We start from the raw sequence: 16,164 nt of genomic DNA on the forward strand, positions 1-16,164 counted from the left end.
TTGGTTATGTTCCACTCTTCTGTTGCTAACTATGCCATTATGTTGAAAAAATCTTATCCCTCCAAAGAGCTTTATTAATAAATATATAGCTTTTGAAGTTTCAGAGAACAAGAATGACTGCTACCCATCACTTTAATATGGGTTAGATGTTCTTTAGATCATCCTTTCAATTGTTTGTTCATACAAATTTTTCCTGTACATAGGGCCATCCATTAAGTCAAAGAACCAAACAGATTTAAAGGGAAATAAATTAAAGTGATAGGGGCAAAGGGGTAAGCAGGTAGAGAAAAGAGGAAAGCAAGAGTTGGGGAAAAGACCTGCCAAAACCCAGGATGCTCAGATGCTGAAACAGATATTAAATCAGAGGCACTAATGGTAATTGAATGAATACAGTGCCAGGCTCATGCCTTATCTCCTTGCTCCTCATAAGACCTTACGCATCTGGTACTATAGTTGTGGGATTTGTTTACATTTGACAACACGGAGGCACGTAGAGGTAAAGGAGCTTGTGCAAGATCAGGCTCCTAATCTGTGATGGAGTCAGACTTGAATGAAGGTCTGTTGACCCTAAGCTTCACTATAGTATGTATCAGAAGGCTTGAAGAGCCTCAAATCTCTTCACCTCACTCCAAGGGAGGGCTGTGTCACATGCAGAGCCTTCTAGAAAATGGCTTCTCTTGATAATGTTGTCTCAGGTGCTAATAACAGTTGAAGAGAAATAATTATTTTTCTGATACCATTTCTTCGATCCCTAAATAGAGTCTATTTAAACTAATTTACAAACATTAGAAAAAGCAAAATGTTAAGGAGAGAAGAAACTTATAATATGTTGTGTTAAAAATATACATTTTATTCAGCTTTTCCCTAGCTGGCTTAAAAAAAAAAAAAAATCAAATAAATAAGTGCCAAATCTGTTGACTAAGCTTCACAAAAGTTTAGGATGGAAGGCTTCCTTACAGTTTGAAAATTTTACATATCACATTCCAAAGTTTACTGGGGAAGTGTTAAGCACAGCGGATAATGTTTCCTCTGCACATGCCAGCAGCATTTTTGAAAGTTTATAAACTGGCCAGGAAGCATTTACTACTGAAATTCACCCATGATTATCTCCCCGCACTCCATTGATTTGTTCCAAATGACTTGGATGTTGAATTTTAGAAGAGGGAGCAACACAAAATATTTTTATGAATAACTGTTAGCCCATAGGCAGCAGTTACAGAGGCAAGTCTTTCTTATAATCTTTCCAACTGGAGGTGTTTCCCAGTTCCCTAATATGGAGGAGAAAGTGGGTCTGAAACGAGAGAAGGCCAAGTTGTTTCTCAGGACTGTGATCTCTTCTTGATGATTCACTCTGTTCTTGTTGCATTTGTTTATGGTGTCTGTGGGAGCCCTGAGCAGCTAACTCTCTAGGAGGGGCAAAATCCATATATTATGTTAGAATCTGTGGATTTTCATATACACTTAAAATTAAGATGTTAACACAAAGGGGCCAGTTTGTCATTTTCTGAACTTCTTGACCCGATCAAGGGCCTGTGAATGCTATGGCCTTTCTCAGTCTGGATGAGCCAAGGATGACCTCCAGGACTTGTAGCACATGCTGATTTCTTGATCCTGTCCTGGGCTGCAAGGCTAGATTTTCTAAGGGTGGGGCCTGGGAATCTGCCTTTATCAAAAGCTTTCCAGTTGATCCTATGCTAAGTAAGTATAAAAGCTGGTCCTCTAGTTAATCACTTCTCCCTGTTTTTATATATATATATGTCATTTCTTTTGGCCTCATACTAGCATTTCCTGAGAATTATTGATCTCACACTTCTTCTTTGAAAGCCCTTTATTCCATAGTGTCTCTTTACAGTATTATTACTTGTGGCATGTCAGCCTTCCTCCTGGGAGCTGGGGACCTATCCCCCTCACCTTTTGTCCCCAGTATGTGGCACCGTACCTGGTGAAGTTCATTAAATGTTTGCTGAATGAAGGAATAAACCAGCTGCATAGCGGAAGGAGCGAGCCAACCCTCTGTGGTGGCAAACCTAGCATGAGAGCCCTGCCCTAGTCACAGTTTATACATAAAGCTGCTGCTCATGGAGACTTACTGTACAAACATTTGTCATTCTGTTTACTAGTTTGATCATTTTTACTTTGCTTGATTGTGTTTGCATGGTAAACCATAACTCTATTATAGTGTTGCACCCAACAAAACACAGAAAGTGTTTTAAAAAGAAGGAAAAATATACACATATATATGGATGCAAAGCTCATTAACATGGCCTGGCCTATCCCTTAGAATTCTAGAATTCCAGGTGCTCTGCTATTTATCATCAGGGCCACACATACCAAGGCTGAAGTCTTGACAAAAGAGAATTAAGAAGCATGATTCATAACATTTTGTAGTCCATAGGTCCCCAAACTTTTTATCCTTACAAATGGCCTCATTTTCATTTTTATTTTTATTTTTCCCTTGGAAAGAGTAGAGGGTAAGGAAACTGGCATTTCCTAGGCACCTTTGGGCAGCCGGTCTCTGTACTAAGGGCTAACGTTCTTGATCTCACTTTGTTCGTGCTGTGAAGGAATGTCTTCTTAGCCCTGTTGGATATATGAGGAACTGAGGTCACAGAGCAGATGAGAGTTAAGGCAGAATTTGAACCCAGGCTTTTCAGCAAGCTGCGTTCACTTCAGAACTTCTGTCAGATGTTACGATTATAGTTTCTCTCAAAGCCACTGTGGAACAATCTGTCTAGTGCTGTCCTCTCTGCCTGGTTCTCAGCAGGTTCAAGCCTCTACTCTTGCTCTCTAGTTTGCATTTTGATACCACTTCTAGAAACTTTCTTAATTCCCATAGGGACTTTCCTAGCCCCTCAGAACCCATCTTCAAGAACAACTCCAAGATTAGCTTTTTTCCCAGCAGTAGGACAATGCATCCTTTTTTGTTTGGTTTGTGAAATTCCTTTCCAAGATCTCAGGAGAGAAATATGACAGAAGAAGAAAGCTTTCAGTCGTTAAGGTTATACAAATGAATTCCCTTAGAGGGTCTGCCCTCATACAGCTCCTGCTGTATGGTCATGAAGGGCATCCTGCTCTGTCTCTGAGGAGCTAAGGCTCCAGGGCTCTCCCAGAACCCAGTCAGGGTCAGGGGTGCTGCAGCCTGGGCAAGGTCAGGACAAGCACCAGGAGAGTATATCCCCAGCCATAACTGGCAACAGAACATTACTTAGCTGTACAAGGCTGTAGTTGCGCTGCCCAAAAGATTACCAGGTGGGAGGCCATTGCTCATGGAAGATGGTCTCTGTTCTTTCTGTACTACCCTTTTTCCCTGTCTTTGTGTCTATGTCTTTCCTGAGGCATATTGCCCCACCTGCCTTTGCCTTTCAGTGTCTTTTGTCTTTTCTTTCATTTCTTGCTCCCACCACCCAGACTAAAGACTGGGGCAGCTACAGACTTTCTATAAAACCAAATAATTTCTGTTGGGTTGTTTTAAAAAAAAAAAAAAAAAAAAAAAAAAAAAAAAAAAAAAAAAAAAAATTAGCTAAGATGTTGCATTTGCTCAATTTAAAAAAAAATTACATAAATAGAATATGTAGTCCTTAAAATTTAAAACAAATTATTTTTGTCTTTCATTGTCTTTAATTTTAAAAAGAAAATTATGGTCATTTATGGGAGATACAATTTTTTAAAAGAATATTTTTAAATATAGAAGGAAAAAAGGTTTTGACCTAATCATAACATAAAATGTCAGTTTCCATTTTGCCTTGCTGATATTTTTAGGAGTACCCATGTTATTTTAAGTTTTTGCAAAATCACTGGATAGGGCCTTTATTTATGTAAATCTGTAATAAGTGATTGTTGGAAGTTTGCCAGCTGACTCATGTCTCCATAGCATAAGAGCTGGATTCATAGTCTTAGAACTATAGTCAGCTTTCACTTTGCAGAGAGGGATTTCTTCACCCAAAGAGTAAATACATTAAAAAAATTTAAAGCCACACACTAAGAGAAAACTGTTTTATTCAGTGCTAAATGTTTTTATGAGAACTTGTTTTTAAAAATTCCCTTCTTTCGCTCTGTTTAGTCCCAACACAGTGTCTCTTGAGTATAATTTCTGATTTCAGATTCCTTTTGTCAGGAATTTAACAAAAAAATTTTTTTTCCACAAAAGACACAGTTATCTTAGCCTTCCTAATTCATTATCTGATATCTTTTTTCAAATTCAACTTAAATGAAAACCAAATATTGCTCACATGTAAACAGTGATGATGACTTGGGACTAAATAGGATTTTCTTCTTTAAAAAGAAATTTTAGCTTAAAATTTTATTTCCTACTTGATATTTCAGGTCCTTATTTTGAGTATTTTTTGATACCCCCACAAAGGTTACTTGAAACCATTTTTGGTCACTGGCTTCTCTGAAAACATAAGAAAAGTTGGGTATTCTCCAGGAAAATACACATGCACAGAACCCACACCCATTTCAGGGGGTTCGCAGGTCCCCTCAGCTAACAGGTTAAAACTCTGCTACATTATTAATTTACTCCTCAGTGAACTGAGCGCTGCTTTTGGTGATAGAGTAAGGAGAGAGGTGGGGACCTGGGCCACATCCCTGCTCTTTTCCTCAATCAAAGAGATTATTTAAAATAAATAAATACAATGGTCTAAGTTTTATTTTATTTTGAAAAACTGCAGTTCAGGTGCCTAGTTCAAAAAAGAAAGCAACAGTAACACCAACTGTGCAGGAGTAATAATGGATCTAAATTTGCAGTGACTTTGCACTCATAGAGTTAGATAAATGTACCTTCCAATACCTAGGACATTTTGAACTTAGCTTCTTTACTTTGAGTGGTTTTAAAAATTATATTAATGTGAGAAAAAGTTATAGGTCAATGTTCTCTTCTCATTTTCAAAAAACTTTGAAAAGTTTCCATTTGCTGTCATTTTCTGGAAAAGAGATTTGCCTGACATCAGTGAAACAAGTTCGTAAGGATGTTCCTGGGTTTTATTAGTATCATTTCCCCAAATCTTAGATGAAAGATATGTCAATATCCACTCAATCTAGTCGAAAATAAAAAAACATTTCCTTGTTGTCTGAGGTGAATGAAAGTATTTAGATTCAAAGATCTATTTTTAAGAGTTCTATTAACAAGGCAAGGCTTCATGCTTTGTTCTATAATTATGTTTAGAAAATCATTTTGTGATCAAATATTAATTTGTTAAGAGACTTGTGTGGCAAGGAGGTAGAGATTTTTATGAAGTAGAGGAATGTGCATTAGATTGTTCAGGACTTCTTTTTTAGGTTAAAATTCAGCAAGATGTTGATGTCGGGCTGTGTTCCTTATTGGATCCCCATTTGTTGTCCTTTTACGTAAAAATAATTTGACCCCTCAGCCTTTTACGCCCTTAGCCATGGACATTCCTATTTCCAAACCAGCACATGAACAAGTATCATCCCTAATTTTCCCCATACCTCAAGAAAACAGTTCTGTTTGGTTAATGGGAAAGAAAAAGTTTCCTGTGGAATTAGGTATACTAGGCATTGACTATCTGGAAACATCTTGTTTGCTTTCAAGACCACATTTAGAAAATAACTTCACTATCTGCTAATAACGTTCAGTCATTTGTTTTGGTAAGTAAAGTGCCATCTCTTTCCTCCTTCCTAGTCTTCAGGTGATAATCTAGATCTAAAGAGAGAGAGCTTACAAGTTGCAGTTAGAGTGAATTTATTCCCTAACCCACCCTGTGAATATCAATGCTAACAACAGTGTCTTGTGTTTTTTTTTTTCTTTTTTTCCTTCCCTTTCCTTTTCTTTTTTCTTTTTTTAAATCAATGTGCTTTTTTCCTATGTGAATAATTATATGTCTAGAAACAGCCATGGAGTGATTTTGCTGTTCTGAGTGGGGGAAAGATTAATAGTGACATTTGGAAGGCAAGTACAATGTCGGCTTTTAGATCATTTAATGTTTTGTCCTTTTTGCATGGCTCTGGCTGTACCTTCTTATTCTTTGTGACTGTCATGCATTCTGCAGGGATGGAGTGACAGGGCTTCTTGCCCAGTTCACATACATGTTGCCTTTTTTTTGACTTCAAGCTGGTTGCCCCAGGTTGCCTGTTGTCTTGTAAGCAGCGGCGCTTGCACTGAGCCAGCATCCAGCAGCCCCTGCATGCCTTTTTCTGCCTATGCTCACGTGCACTCTCTGCCTCAGGCTGGGAGGACTTTTCTGCCCCAGACATTTGAATCTATGTCATGAGCCCTCCCCCAGTCTTCATTAACAGGCATCTGTTTTCCTCCAGGATTTGCATGCAGCCACAGTTAACCCAGACCCCAGTCTAAAAGAGTTTGAAGGAGCAACACTACGCTATGCATCTTTGAAACTCAGGTAGGCATCGGAAGGACTGGCCGTGATGTGTGCCTTTGTGCCAACAGTTTGCAATATAATTCTAAGTCTAGTTTTCTGTGTTTCTTTCTAGAAATGCCCCACATGCTGATGATGACGATTCTTGTAGTATCAACAGTGACCCAGAAGCCAAGGTTTGTAAAAAACATGCTTTCAGCAACCAGGTTATAGTCTTGCATCAAATAATGACTTTGGATAATGGTCCAGTTTTTACAAACCATCAACCCAGAGCCTCTTATTATTATCCCTCAATCCTCTCTCTTCCCTGAGCTCCCCAACACTTAAAGTAAGTCCTTAGGCCAAGGCAGGTTTAGGAGGATTTCTGTAGTCACCACAACTCTGCCTGTATCTTACTACATTAGTTCTTTGTAATAAGTTAAAATTATCATTTGATGGGATGGGTTTCAGAAGCCTTTAAAGCCTTGCAGAGCTGAACAGGTAGTACAAGACCCCTCACACCCACCTTCTCTAGGGCAGCCTCAAACTATGTAACGTAAAACCTCTTGACCATCCTTGTCATAAACAAAGGTATGATTTATGTTGGAAAGTGAGAGCGAACCTTTGCTTTCGGACTTCCGATGGGCTCCAGGGTTACGGGCAAGCGATCATGCAGTTGCATAGGACCACATACTGAGAATCAGGGCCCCAGGCCTGAGGTTTAATGCCATGCAGTTGCCATCTTGAAATTTTTAATTTTATTTTTGACTTTGTGTTTTATTATGTGAAGCCCAGTGGAGCCGTGGAACATGTACCAGGGCATTGGAGCCTTGGCTTCTACACAGTCCTGCCACACCCTATTTCCTCACATTGCTCTTGACTTCCTATTCCCCTGCTCTGTGGCATCCAGGCCCTGCCAGACCTCCCCACCCCCATTCCCACCCCATGACTTCAGTAGCCTTCATCCCTGTGGGGGCCTCGGGGTGAGCATGGGGAGAGTTGGTATTGGGCATACAAGCTCCATAGTGTCTTGGGAAGGGTCAGAGTTGTGGCCTGCCCAGCCAGGCTGATAGCACCAGTGGTGTCCAGGGAGTGACTCAGTGGAGGGTGAGGCCTGCCTACTCTCAATTTAGGTACCTCGCATGTCCTGGCACACAGATGTTGCAAAAAAACTTGAGAGACACCCATCTGCTGTGGGTTGGGGCAGGCGAATCCATGAAAAAGAGGGATTCTGACTCAGTGTTCCCACCCTTGGCCAGAGCATGGTACATCTGTCTAGCAGCTGTTGGGAAGGGGAGCCCAGAACGATGATCTGTGGGGATGGGTAAGGACCCTCCGCACCTGTGCAGGTCTGCGTTCACCCCGCAAGAATCCCTGTGCCTGAGGAGGCATGACATTAAATAACAGGTCAGAAACACCATAACAAGTCAAGAAAGGGAATGCAGAAGAAAGGGAAAAGTTTCATGTTTTAATGCTTTCTACAGCATTTTGTTCCTGCTTTTTGAACAAACGGCCCTGCATTTTCATTTTTCATATTTCATTTTCATTTGCAAATTATGAAGCTGGTTCTAGATATTTTTTCTGAGCCCAAAGCAAATCTGACCCTATGAATAAACCAGCAAATACACTCCCTTAGTGCTAGCTATACCATGCAGGTTCAAAACCTTGACTCCTTCGCCAGAAACTGCCATATTTCTATTGGTTCTGTAAGACTCCTGGGGCTCGCAGTTGAAATCTCTGCTGCTCCTAATCAACTCAGCTCTATTCTCAGCACAGCCCGATCGGATGAAGGCCACTCTAGAGCTAGCAGTATTCTGAACAAGGCCTTGGGTTGTGGCTAGCATGCTGGCATTTAAAGATAAATTTTATGGCAAGGAAGGGATGCAATATAACAGGAAGGTGGGTTGCAAATAATTTGCTTTGCTACTAGGTGTTTCACAAGGGCGATTAGCATAGGCTGGAGGATGCGGGGTGAGCAGCAGCAGTATCTTTCTCTGCCCATGAGGTGCTGAGGCAGTGATGGTCGGTAAAGCCACCATGTAAAATTGACAGAGTGGGTGGGGACGGTGATGCCTGGAGTGGAGATGGAATTGGTACCAGGAATAGGAGGACTAGCTGAAATATTACCTAAATCAGTGCTTCGTCCCAGTTGCATTGCTTACTGAATTCTTTATCTGCCACTGTTCTGTGGCCAGCATGGGTCTTCCAATACCTATTATGAATTTGTTCATGTTAGTAAGGAGGCTGAGCTTTGTCATAAGTTACTAACTGAAATTGTACTTAGTTCTAAACTAAATACATGCATTATTTACATGTCTGAGAAGACTTTTAAAACCAAAGCTTTTTTTAAAAAGCCTTTCTTAAAAGCCTCAGAATATATAAGGGAATAATCAATGCATCTTTGTATTTACACTGAGGATGAATGGCAGGAATCCATGGAAGGGCAGCTCAGGATCCTGAAGGGACTTCTGCAAAGTACATCTGCTTTACTATCCGCCCATTCTGAATTCTGCAGGTCTCCCATGCTGCAGAAAGTCACCGTCACTGCTGAGGACCCCACGCATGTTGGGAGGGGAAAAGAGCTTCCAGACCCTACTTTATATGAATCACATTGTGCATAAGACAGAAGCATCCCAGTTCCTTATGGAACGTAATAGGTTTTTCAGTGTTTTGTTATAGAGTAATTGTAATAATTAATATTTGAGTGCTAACTTTTTTCCAGGCATCATCCTAAAGACTGTTTCTGTTGACTTTCATTCTCACAAAAATTCAGTGAGCCACGTATCATTATCTCCACATTGCAGATGAGAAAACAGAGGCTTAGAAAATTCAACAGCTAATAAGTTTTAGACACAGAACTTGAATCCAGGCCATCTGGCTCCAGTGCCTATGTTCACCAGGCTATCTAGAGAAAAGTCTCACTTGAAGCTTCACACAGGGGCCACCAGCAAATAATGTGATTAGTGGCCTCAACAATATTCCAAATATTTATAGATAAAGAGAAATTTGGCCGTTTCCAGTTAGTATTTCATAGTATTACTCATTAGAAGCAAAGGACAGACACCCAAACAAAACTAATTTCCAATGAATCAGTGAAGGATTACGATGGCGTGGACTAGCTTTCTGTTCTGACTTGAGGCAGAGATAATTCTGGAATCTTTAAGTGGAATGGATAGAGCTTTTTCCAGACCATCCCTCCGTGGTGTAATACCAACAAGTCTTATGATAAAAGTCGAGCCCTGAACAGTGGGGTGCTGGGATTGGAGTAGAGATCATCTGCATCGCTGGTGACAGGCAGGTCTACACACTTTGGAACCGCCATGCAGATGGTGGGGTTGACATTCCTTTGAGGAAGTGGAGGTGTCTCACTGTGCTTCTCTTCAGGTTGCGAGGTCACGCCACCCCCTATTGGAAGTGAGCCAAGGAAAGCCCTGGGGGGAAAGCCAAGATGTTCTTTCAGCATTACAACTGTTTCAAAATCCTATTGCCCTAAATGCAATTATTTTTTACAAACTTTGAAGAAGTCAGTGAGTTTAGAAGTGACTTTAAGGAAGCCACTCTGGAGGAGCCTCCCTATCACCACCACCCTCTCCTCCCCTCCCAACTACTCTCTTAAGTCACCCCTTGGCTATTTATTGCTGACTAAGGCACCTAAGAAGGGACAAATGGCGAGACCAAGGATTTTCCAGAGGTTCAAGCTCTGTAGAAGTAAAGCCCTTCTTTAGATAATCCTTTACTTTCTCCAGGCTGCTGTGGACCAGGGACATGAGTGCCCCCCAAAATAAGCAGAAAGTGTCCTTTATATATTAGATATTTAATTTCATGTACTACGAAATTCTAAAGATAGTCCCTGAGGAATGTTTACTAAAAAGATTATTATTAGAGAAAATATCTTCCTTACTGCCTTATTTAGCAATTACCTGCTAAAAAAATTAAAATCATTGCTAGCCTTTTGAGATATGGATACTTCCAAATCCTCTCCAGCCGCTCTGGGTCTGGGCATCTTGGTAATCATCCGTTCAGTGGTGGCATCAGATGGCCACATACCACTCACACGTATCCTCCCTAGCGCCCCACACAAAAAGCAATGTATTTTTATAACTCTGAAAATGTTTTTCGAGCCTATCTAATGTTTATACAATAAATGTTTTATAGTTGATAGCAATATGTGTTTGTACATAATTCTGAGCTTTTTATTTTAATCTTTTATTTTAAAATAAACATAGGTTTATAAAAGAGTAGCAAAGATTGAGCTCCCATATACTCTGTCTTATAATGATAGTCCAATTGTCAAAACTAAGAAGTTAATATTGATACCATGTTATTAAATAAACTAAAGACTTAATTCACATTTTCTCATTTTTTTTACTAGTATAGTTTTTCGGTTCCAGGATCCAATCTAGGATACTACATTGCATATAGTGAACTCTTTAAAAATTATTTCATATATTCCATTCCACAGTTCTCAGATTTGTCATTCTGAATTCCATTATAATATTCCATTTAATTCATAGCATCATAAGCTGTTTAGGTATCCAGTGGCCATAGGAACAATTTCCAGTGCTATAGACCAGAGCTGCAACTTAATAAAAATAGGTGACTTTTTTTTTCTTTTTAATTACTGCTATTAAATTATTAAAGCTTGCTAAAACCGATATTACCAGGTCAAAGGCTATCAGTATATGGCTTCTGTCACTTATTGCAAAATTGCTTTTCAGAAAGGCTACAGCAACATATAATTTCATCAGTAATAACCTAGAATATACCTCTTTGTCCACAGCCACTTTACTCTAGGCTTTGTCATCTTTATTTATTCATCTTTGTTTTATTACTACTACCTCCTAGTTTAAAATGTCCCCTTCCTCAATTATCAGGACAGGATATTGTTTACAAAGCTCTGTGTTTCTTGGCTATTTTTCGCTCTTATTTTTCTATGCATTTTTTAAATTTTATTTTCGAGTAATTTTAGGTTTACAGAAAAGTTGCAAGGATAGTACAGAGAGTTCTCCTACCCTTCACCCAGCTTCCCTTTATGTCCTTTCTTACATAACCATAGTATATTTGTCAAAACTAAAATTAACATTGGTACAAAACTTAACTAAATACTTTATTCTGATTTTATCAGTTTTTCTTCTAACGTCCTTTTTTCTGTTCCAAGATATTATTCAGGATACCACATATTTTTGTCCCTATGCATTTTTGAATTTTAAAATTTATTCATTATTATAACCTTAAATATTTTTCTCTAATCATTTTTTCTCTATATTGTGTCACTCCCATGTGAAGGTGTTGTAAATTTTTCTGTATATTCAACCTTTTGTAGATAATTGCTTCTCATGTTTCATTTGTCAAGAAGGAAACTCCTTGCCATTTTTGGGTGGCCAGCTAACCTGCATTTCTAAATTCCTGTTATTTTACAGTCTGTTCCCTGTGCTCATCCAATTTTAATCCCTTAAAATTCTAATTTAGCTCTATAACACTTTTTTCTCATGGCATGTGGCGCATTACTGCCCAAATACTTGCTTAGGCTGGTCAAAACTAAAATAAAATTTTATAGTTAATTGTAGAAAATTTAATGCTTTGGAAAATATGTCCTAGTTTCTTACAGTTCTTTCCCATCCTTTGTGTCACTCTGCTTGGACTTCTGTAAAGGAGATGTTCTGCCACCTTGTGGACAATATTGTAAATTACATCTTTACAGAAATTGGCAAAAGCTACATTTTGTTTGGAATCATTGAATTTCTTATAGCTGAAGGTTATGCTAGAGGTGATCTAACAGGCCTCCTATATAGGTGAAAAAAAGTAAGTCCCAGAAAATGTGAGGTAAAAACTCCTAGGGTTACACAATTTGTAATGGAGATAGCATTTGAAAGTGGGTCACCTGGGCCTCTGACCTCCCCCACCCACCCACCCCCCTCCCACTGTCTCGTCTCAGTAAATAACAAATCATTTTAGGATATTTGTGAGAAGAGGTTTTTAGAACTGCATTTAGAACACTGGTTTGTGAAATCTGTAATAAAGGAACTGGATAAGGAAGATTATATTATCCCAAGCATTAAATTTTCTGGGTTTCAGCTTCCTTATCTGTAAAATGAATGTGTCATCATCTCAGAAGTCATTTACGGTCTGAGAAATTTTAAGATTCAAAATGGAATGTAGTAATTCTGATCTGTGGCATCTGGAGATAAAATAGTACACCCTGATCCGTTGTGAAATCTGGAGAAGGAAATGAGTAATTTGCTCTGAAGTACTCTCCAGGACTAGAGACAGGCTGCTGGCTCTCTCTGCTGAACACAGTCTGCCTGTGACCTATGCACAGGTACTTACATGCAATTTTCCTGCAAATACAAGTGTTCACTTTTATTTCTTGCATATTATAGTTAAAAAACAGATGCTCTGAATAGCTTAAGAAATTCATTTTATCACACAGCTAATAACTGGTGGAACTGAGGCTCGAACTGAGATGCATTTGACTCGTGACCAAGAAAATGTTGAGACCCATTCATTATTCATTCCCAGTCATGGCTTCCCTAAGCTGTAAGATCACTTTGGCTACCAGAGTACTTAGGTGGAGGTAGCAGAGATATTGGAGGTAGGCATGGCAAGGGAACTGGAGTGTCACTGCTCCATGACAGATGCCCCCTTTCTTTTCAGTGTCACGCGGATTCATGTGGTTAACCTTTGCAGTTGCTTTCACACTTTCCTGCACATGTTGGCAAATTCAGCTGTGCTGGGGCAGGACGAGGGACTGCATTTCTGCTGAGCTCTCAGGTGTTGCTGATGCGCTGTTCTACAGGCAAAAACTTGAGTAGCAACACTTACGAATTTGAAACTGATCACCGAGGCATCATTTTCTTGTATCTTCTGCGGGGAAGTAGGCATAGTCTTTCTTCACAAACCTTCCAACTTGTAACCAGTCCTCAGCTGCTCACAGATTTTTTTATTCAAACACCGGATTTTGTGAAGGCTTCATTTGTCTCCTTACTCGTTCGTTGTAATCTGTCCCAGCTGGAGAGAAAGGGGAAGGAGATGATACAAACCAGTCAATTAGGTTTGGTAGAGAAACTTTCTGAAATGAATGGTGAATGCACATGAGATTCTGATATTCATCCGTGAGCTCTATCGGTACCCTCCCTTGGTTCCTACTAGCATAGATTTTCATGAAGTAATTAGCGGCTACCAATTAGTTAGTACTAACAGATAAACAGGAAGTGGGTAGGGAGTATATTTTCTCATTCAAATTTATTTCTGGTCTGTGTAGCAAATTCATTATCATTATTTAGTATTTATATGGGATTTTTTGTCTGCATGCAGTTCTTATAATTTTTATTCATGTGGCATAGGTTTGTGTTTTTTATTTCAGAAATCCTGATCTGTTGAGAAGTTTGGGTTTGATTTGATTTCTGTTTTAGATTTGTGAATTGCATCAAAAACATTTATCAAATGCCTAAGGCTAAAGAAGAGGCCGTGTGCTGTAATGGTCAAGAGCGTGGACTCTGGACCCAGACTGCATGGGTTCAAAACCATATGTGCCAAGTGCTTAGAACTGTCCCTGGCACATAATGAGCATTCTTTATGCATTAGCCAATATTATTATTCCTATTACAAAGAAGAATAGATATGTCCCCTATTTCAAGGGGCAGGCAGCAAACAGGCAAATTCAGTGTAGTGTGCTAAATGCTGAGCTATTGTGTCGTGAATGGAGGCTGTGCCAGGGGCGGCTTATGTGGTTTCCCAAGAAAAGATGATGCTTAAGCTAATAAGTGTACTTGCATTGCAACTGAATTTAGTGATTCTCATCCTTTCTGTAAATGTAAGTGCAGATTATTTAAAAATAATCGTATGTGTAATTTTGTGTTCATTTTCAGCAAATTCTTTTAGGAACAGATAAGGTAAGGCCCATCCTTATTTGTCCAATACTGCAGGTAACACTGTGTTTGTTATTTAATCCTATGTACTATGTAACTATCTAATCCTATGTACTACAGTCTCTGGGTAGGCAGGTGTACTTCCCATGTGGTGTTTGGCTTCCAAAGAGCAGGAATTTGAGGCCGCCAGGTGAGACAAGGCTGTTTCTAGAAATGGCACCACGTGACTTTGGCCATATTGTTCAGAGAGCTCACAGCCCAGACCAGGTGGAAAATTGATAAATTAAAACAAACATTTATTTCACACACAATTTTGTGGAATTTGAGAGGGGTTCAGGAGTGCAGTTCTTTTCTGATCCACTGGGGGCACCTGGGGCTGGAGAATCCACTTCCAAGATGGCTTCTTCACTCCTGTGACGGGCTGCCCAGGGCTTCTTGGCCCTTCTCTCTTCATGTGGCATCTCACCCTCAAGGGCCTCTCCATGTGACTTGAGATTCTCACAGTGGCAGTCCCTGGGTAGGCAGGTGTACTTCCCATGTGGTGTTTGGCTTCCAAGGAGCAGGAATTTGAGGCCGCCAGGTGAGACAAGGCTGTTTCTAGAAATGGCACCACATGACTTTGGGCATATTCCTTTGTTCAGAGAGCTCACAGCCCAGACCAGGTGGAAACATGGACGCCATCTCTCGAGGGAGAGTGGCGAGGTGACTTTGCAGAGAGCACATAGGATAGGAGGCTTTCTTGTAGCTATCTTTGAGACATACAGTCTGCGACAAATGTCATTTCAACACTTAAATCACTCAACGAAAATGCCTTAGGGAAGGTCATGGTTATTAACACCATTGAATCAAGAAACAGAGGTGCAAACCAGTGACAAACATACCAAACCCTGAAAGAATGCATGACTTTTAGGTTGACATTCACCAAGAGAAGATAAGGACCATTTCATCCAAGCCTTCGGAGAAGCAGAAGAAGCACAGAGAGGCAGTGTGATCTGCCCAAGAACGCACAGCTGGTCTCAGAAGAGCAGGGCCTAAAGCCAGGTGTCCTGACCCTGCTCCAGCGTCATTTTCCACTGAGCAGAGCTGACGCGCTCTGTTCTTGAGCTGTTGGCCTTAGATGCTCGTTTGTCTCCTAGCTCAGAGGACAAGTTTTATGTTTGTAAAACTGTTCCCGTCCCTTTATTTGCTCGCACAGCTAGACATAATGCTGTGCTCCTGGCAGAACCCTGGCTTCCTCTCCCTTATTAACTTTTGGTCACTAAACGTGCCTGAATGAGCAGTCAAGGAATTGGCAGCCATGTTAGCCCTAGGGACTTGAAGCGTGCTGTTGGAATGAGATGCATTGTTACCCAGATGTTGGCAGCTGCACCTTGTGGTGGCAGATGCTGGAAAGACTAATTAAGGAAAGGCAGACTTCCCTCTTCCCCTGCAGGAAGATGGCAGGGAACAGGTGAGGTGACAGGCAGTAGCCACCAGCAGTGGCGGAGATGGGCATCCAAAGTGTCAATGGATGAATGGATTAAAATGTTCGGTACCTTGCATCTTCCTTCCCCTGTGCCCATAGTTGAACCCAGGCTGGCTTCAGGCTCCAGAGTCCTAGTTGAAAGACTTGGGCTTTAGTCATCAGGGGCTGTATATTAGTTTTTAAAAAATTCCCAAGTTCTTTGTAAATATTAATTGGCTTCAAAGCTGTCCCATTTCTCAGGAAACTGTCACTTGTCTGCTTGCCCCGTACATTGGTCTGCCACTTCTCCCCAGCATTTGCAGTGATTTTTAGAGGGTAACAGCGATGGTCAAAAAGGGGGGTTGCAGCGTCCTTGGCCAGCTGCCTCCTACAGCGTGGGGGCACTCAATGTCAGTAAGACTACTCATAAATGATGTAGCACCAATAAGACATTTTCCCAAAAACCTTTTTTAAAAAAAATTATTAAAAATTTAACGTGGCGAGGGAGAGGGGATTGACTCAGGAAGCTGAGAGATTT

At 40.3% G+C, this 16,164-nt stretch overlaps 1 protein-coding gene across 24 annotated transcripts in view; it reads left to right on the top strand.

The window, feature by feature from the left end:
- Positions 1–16,164, top strand: part of APBB2 (amyloid beta precursor protein binding family B member 2) — a 328,869-nt gene that overhangs the window by 229,900 nt on the left and 82,805 nt on the right. For 18 of the 24 annotated variants that reach the window (XM_036227996.1, XM_036227999.1, XM_036227993.1 and 15 more), the window contains 3 exons: positions 5,846–5,908; positions 6,274–6,359; positions 6,451–6,511. In XM_036227996.1, the coding sequence (XP_036083889.1) occupies positions 5,846–5,908; positions 6,274–6,359; positions 6,451–6,511 (210 nt within the window). The remainder of the gene's footprint in view (positions 1–5,845; positions 5,909–6,273; positions 6,360–6,450; positions 6,512–16,164) is intronic. The other 6 variants (XM_036228008.1, XM_036228007.1, XM_036228006.1 and 3 more) reach the window with 1 other exon arrangement.

This window comes from Rousettus aegyptiacus, unplaced genomic scaffold (genome assembly GCF_014176215.1).
Source record: "Rousettus aegyptiacus isolate mRouAeg1 unplaced genomic scaffold, mRouAeg1.p scaffold_m13_p_10, whole genome shotgun sequence".
NCBI lineage: Eukaryota > Metazoa > Chordata > Mammalia > Chiroptera > Pteropodidae > Rousettus > Rousettus aegyptiacus.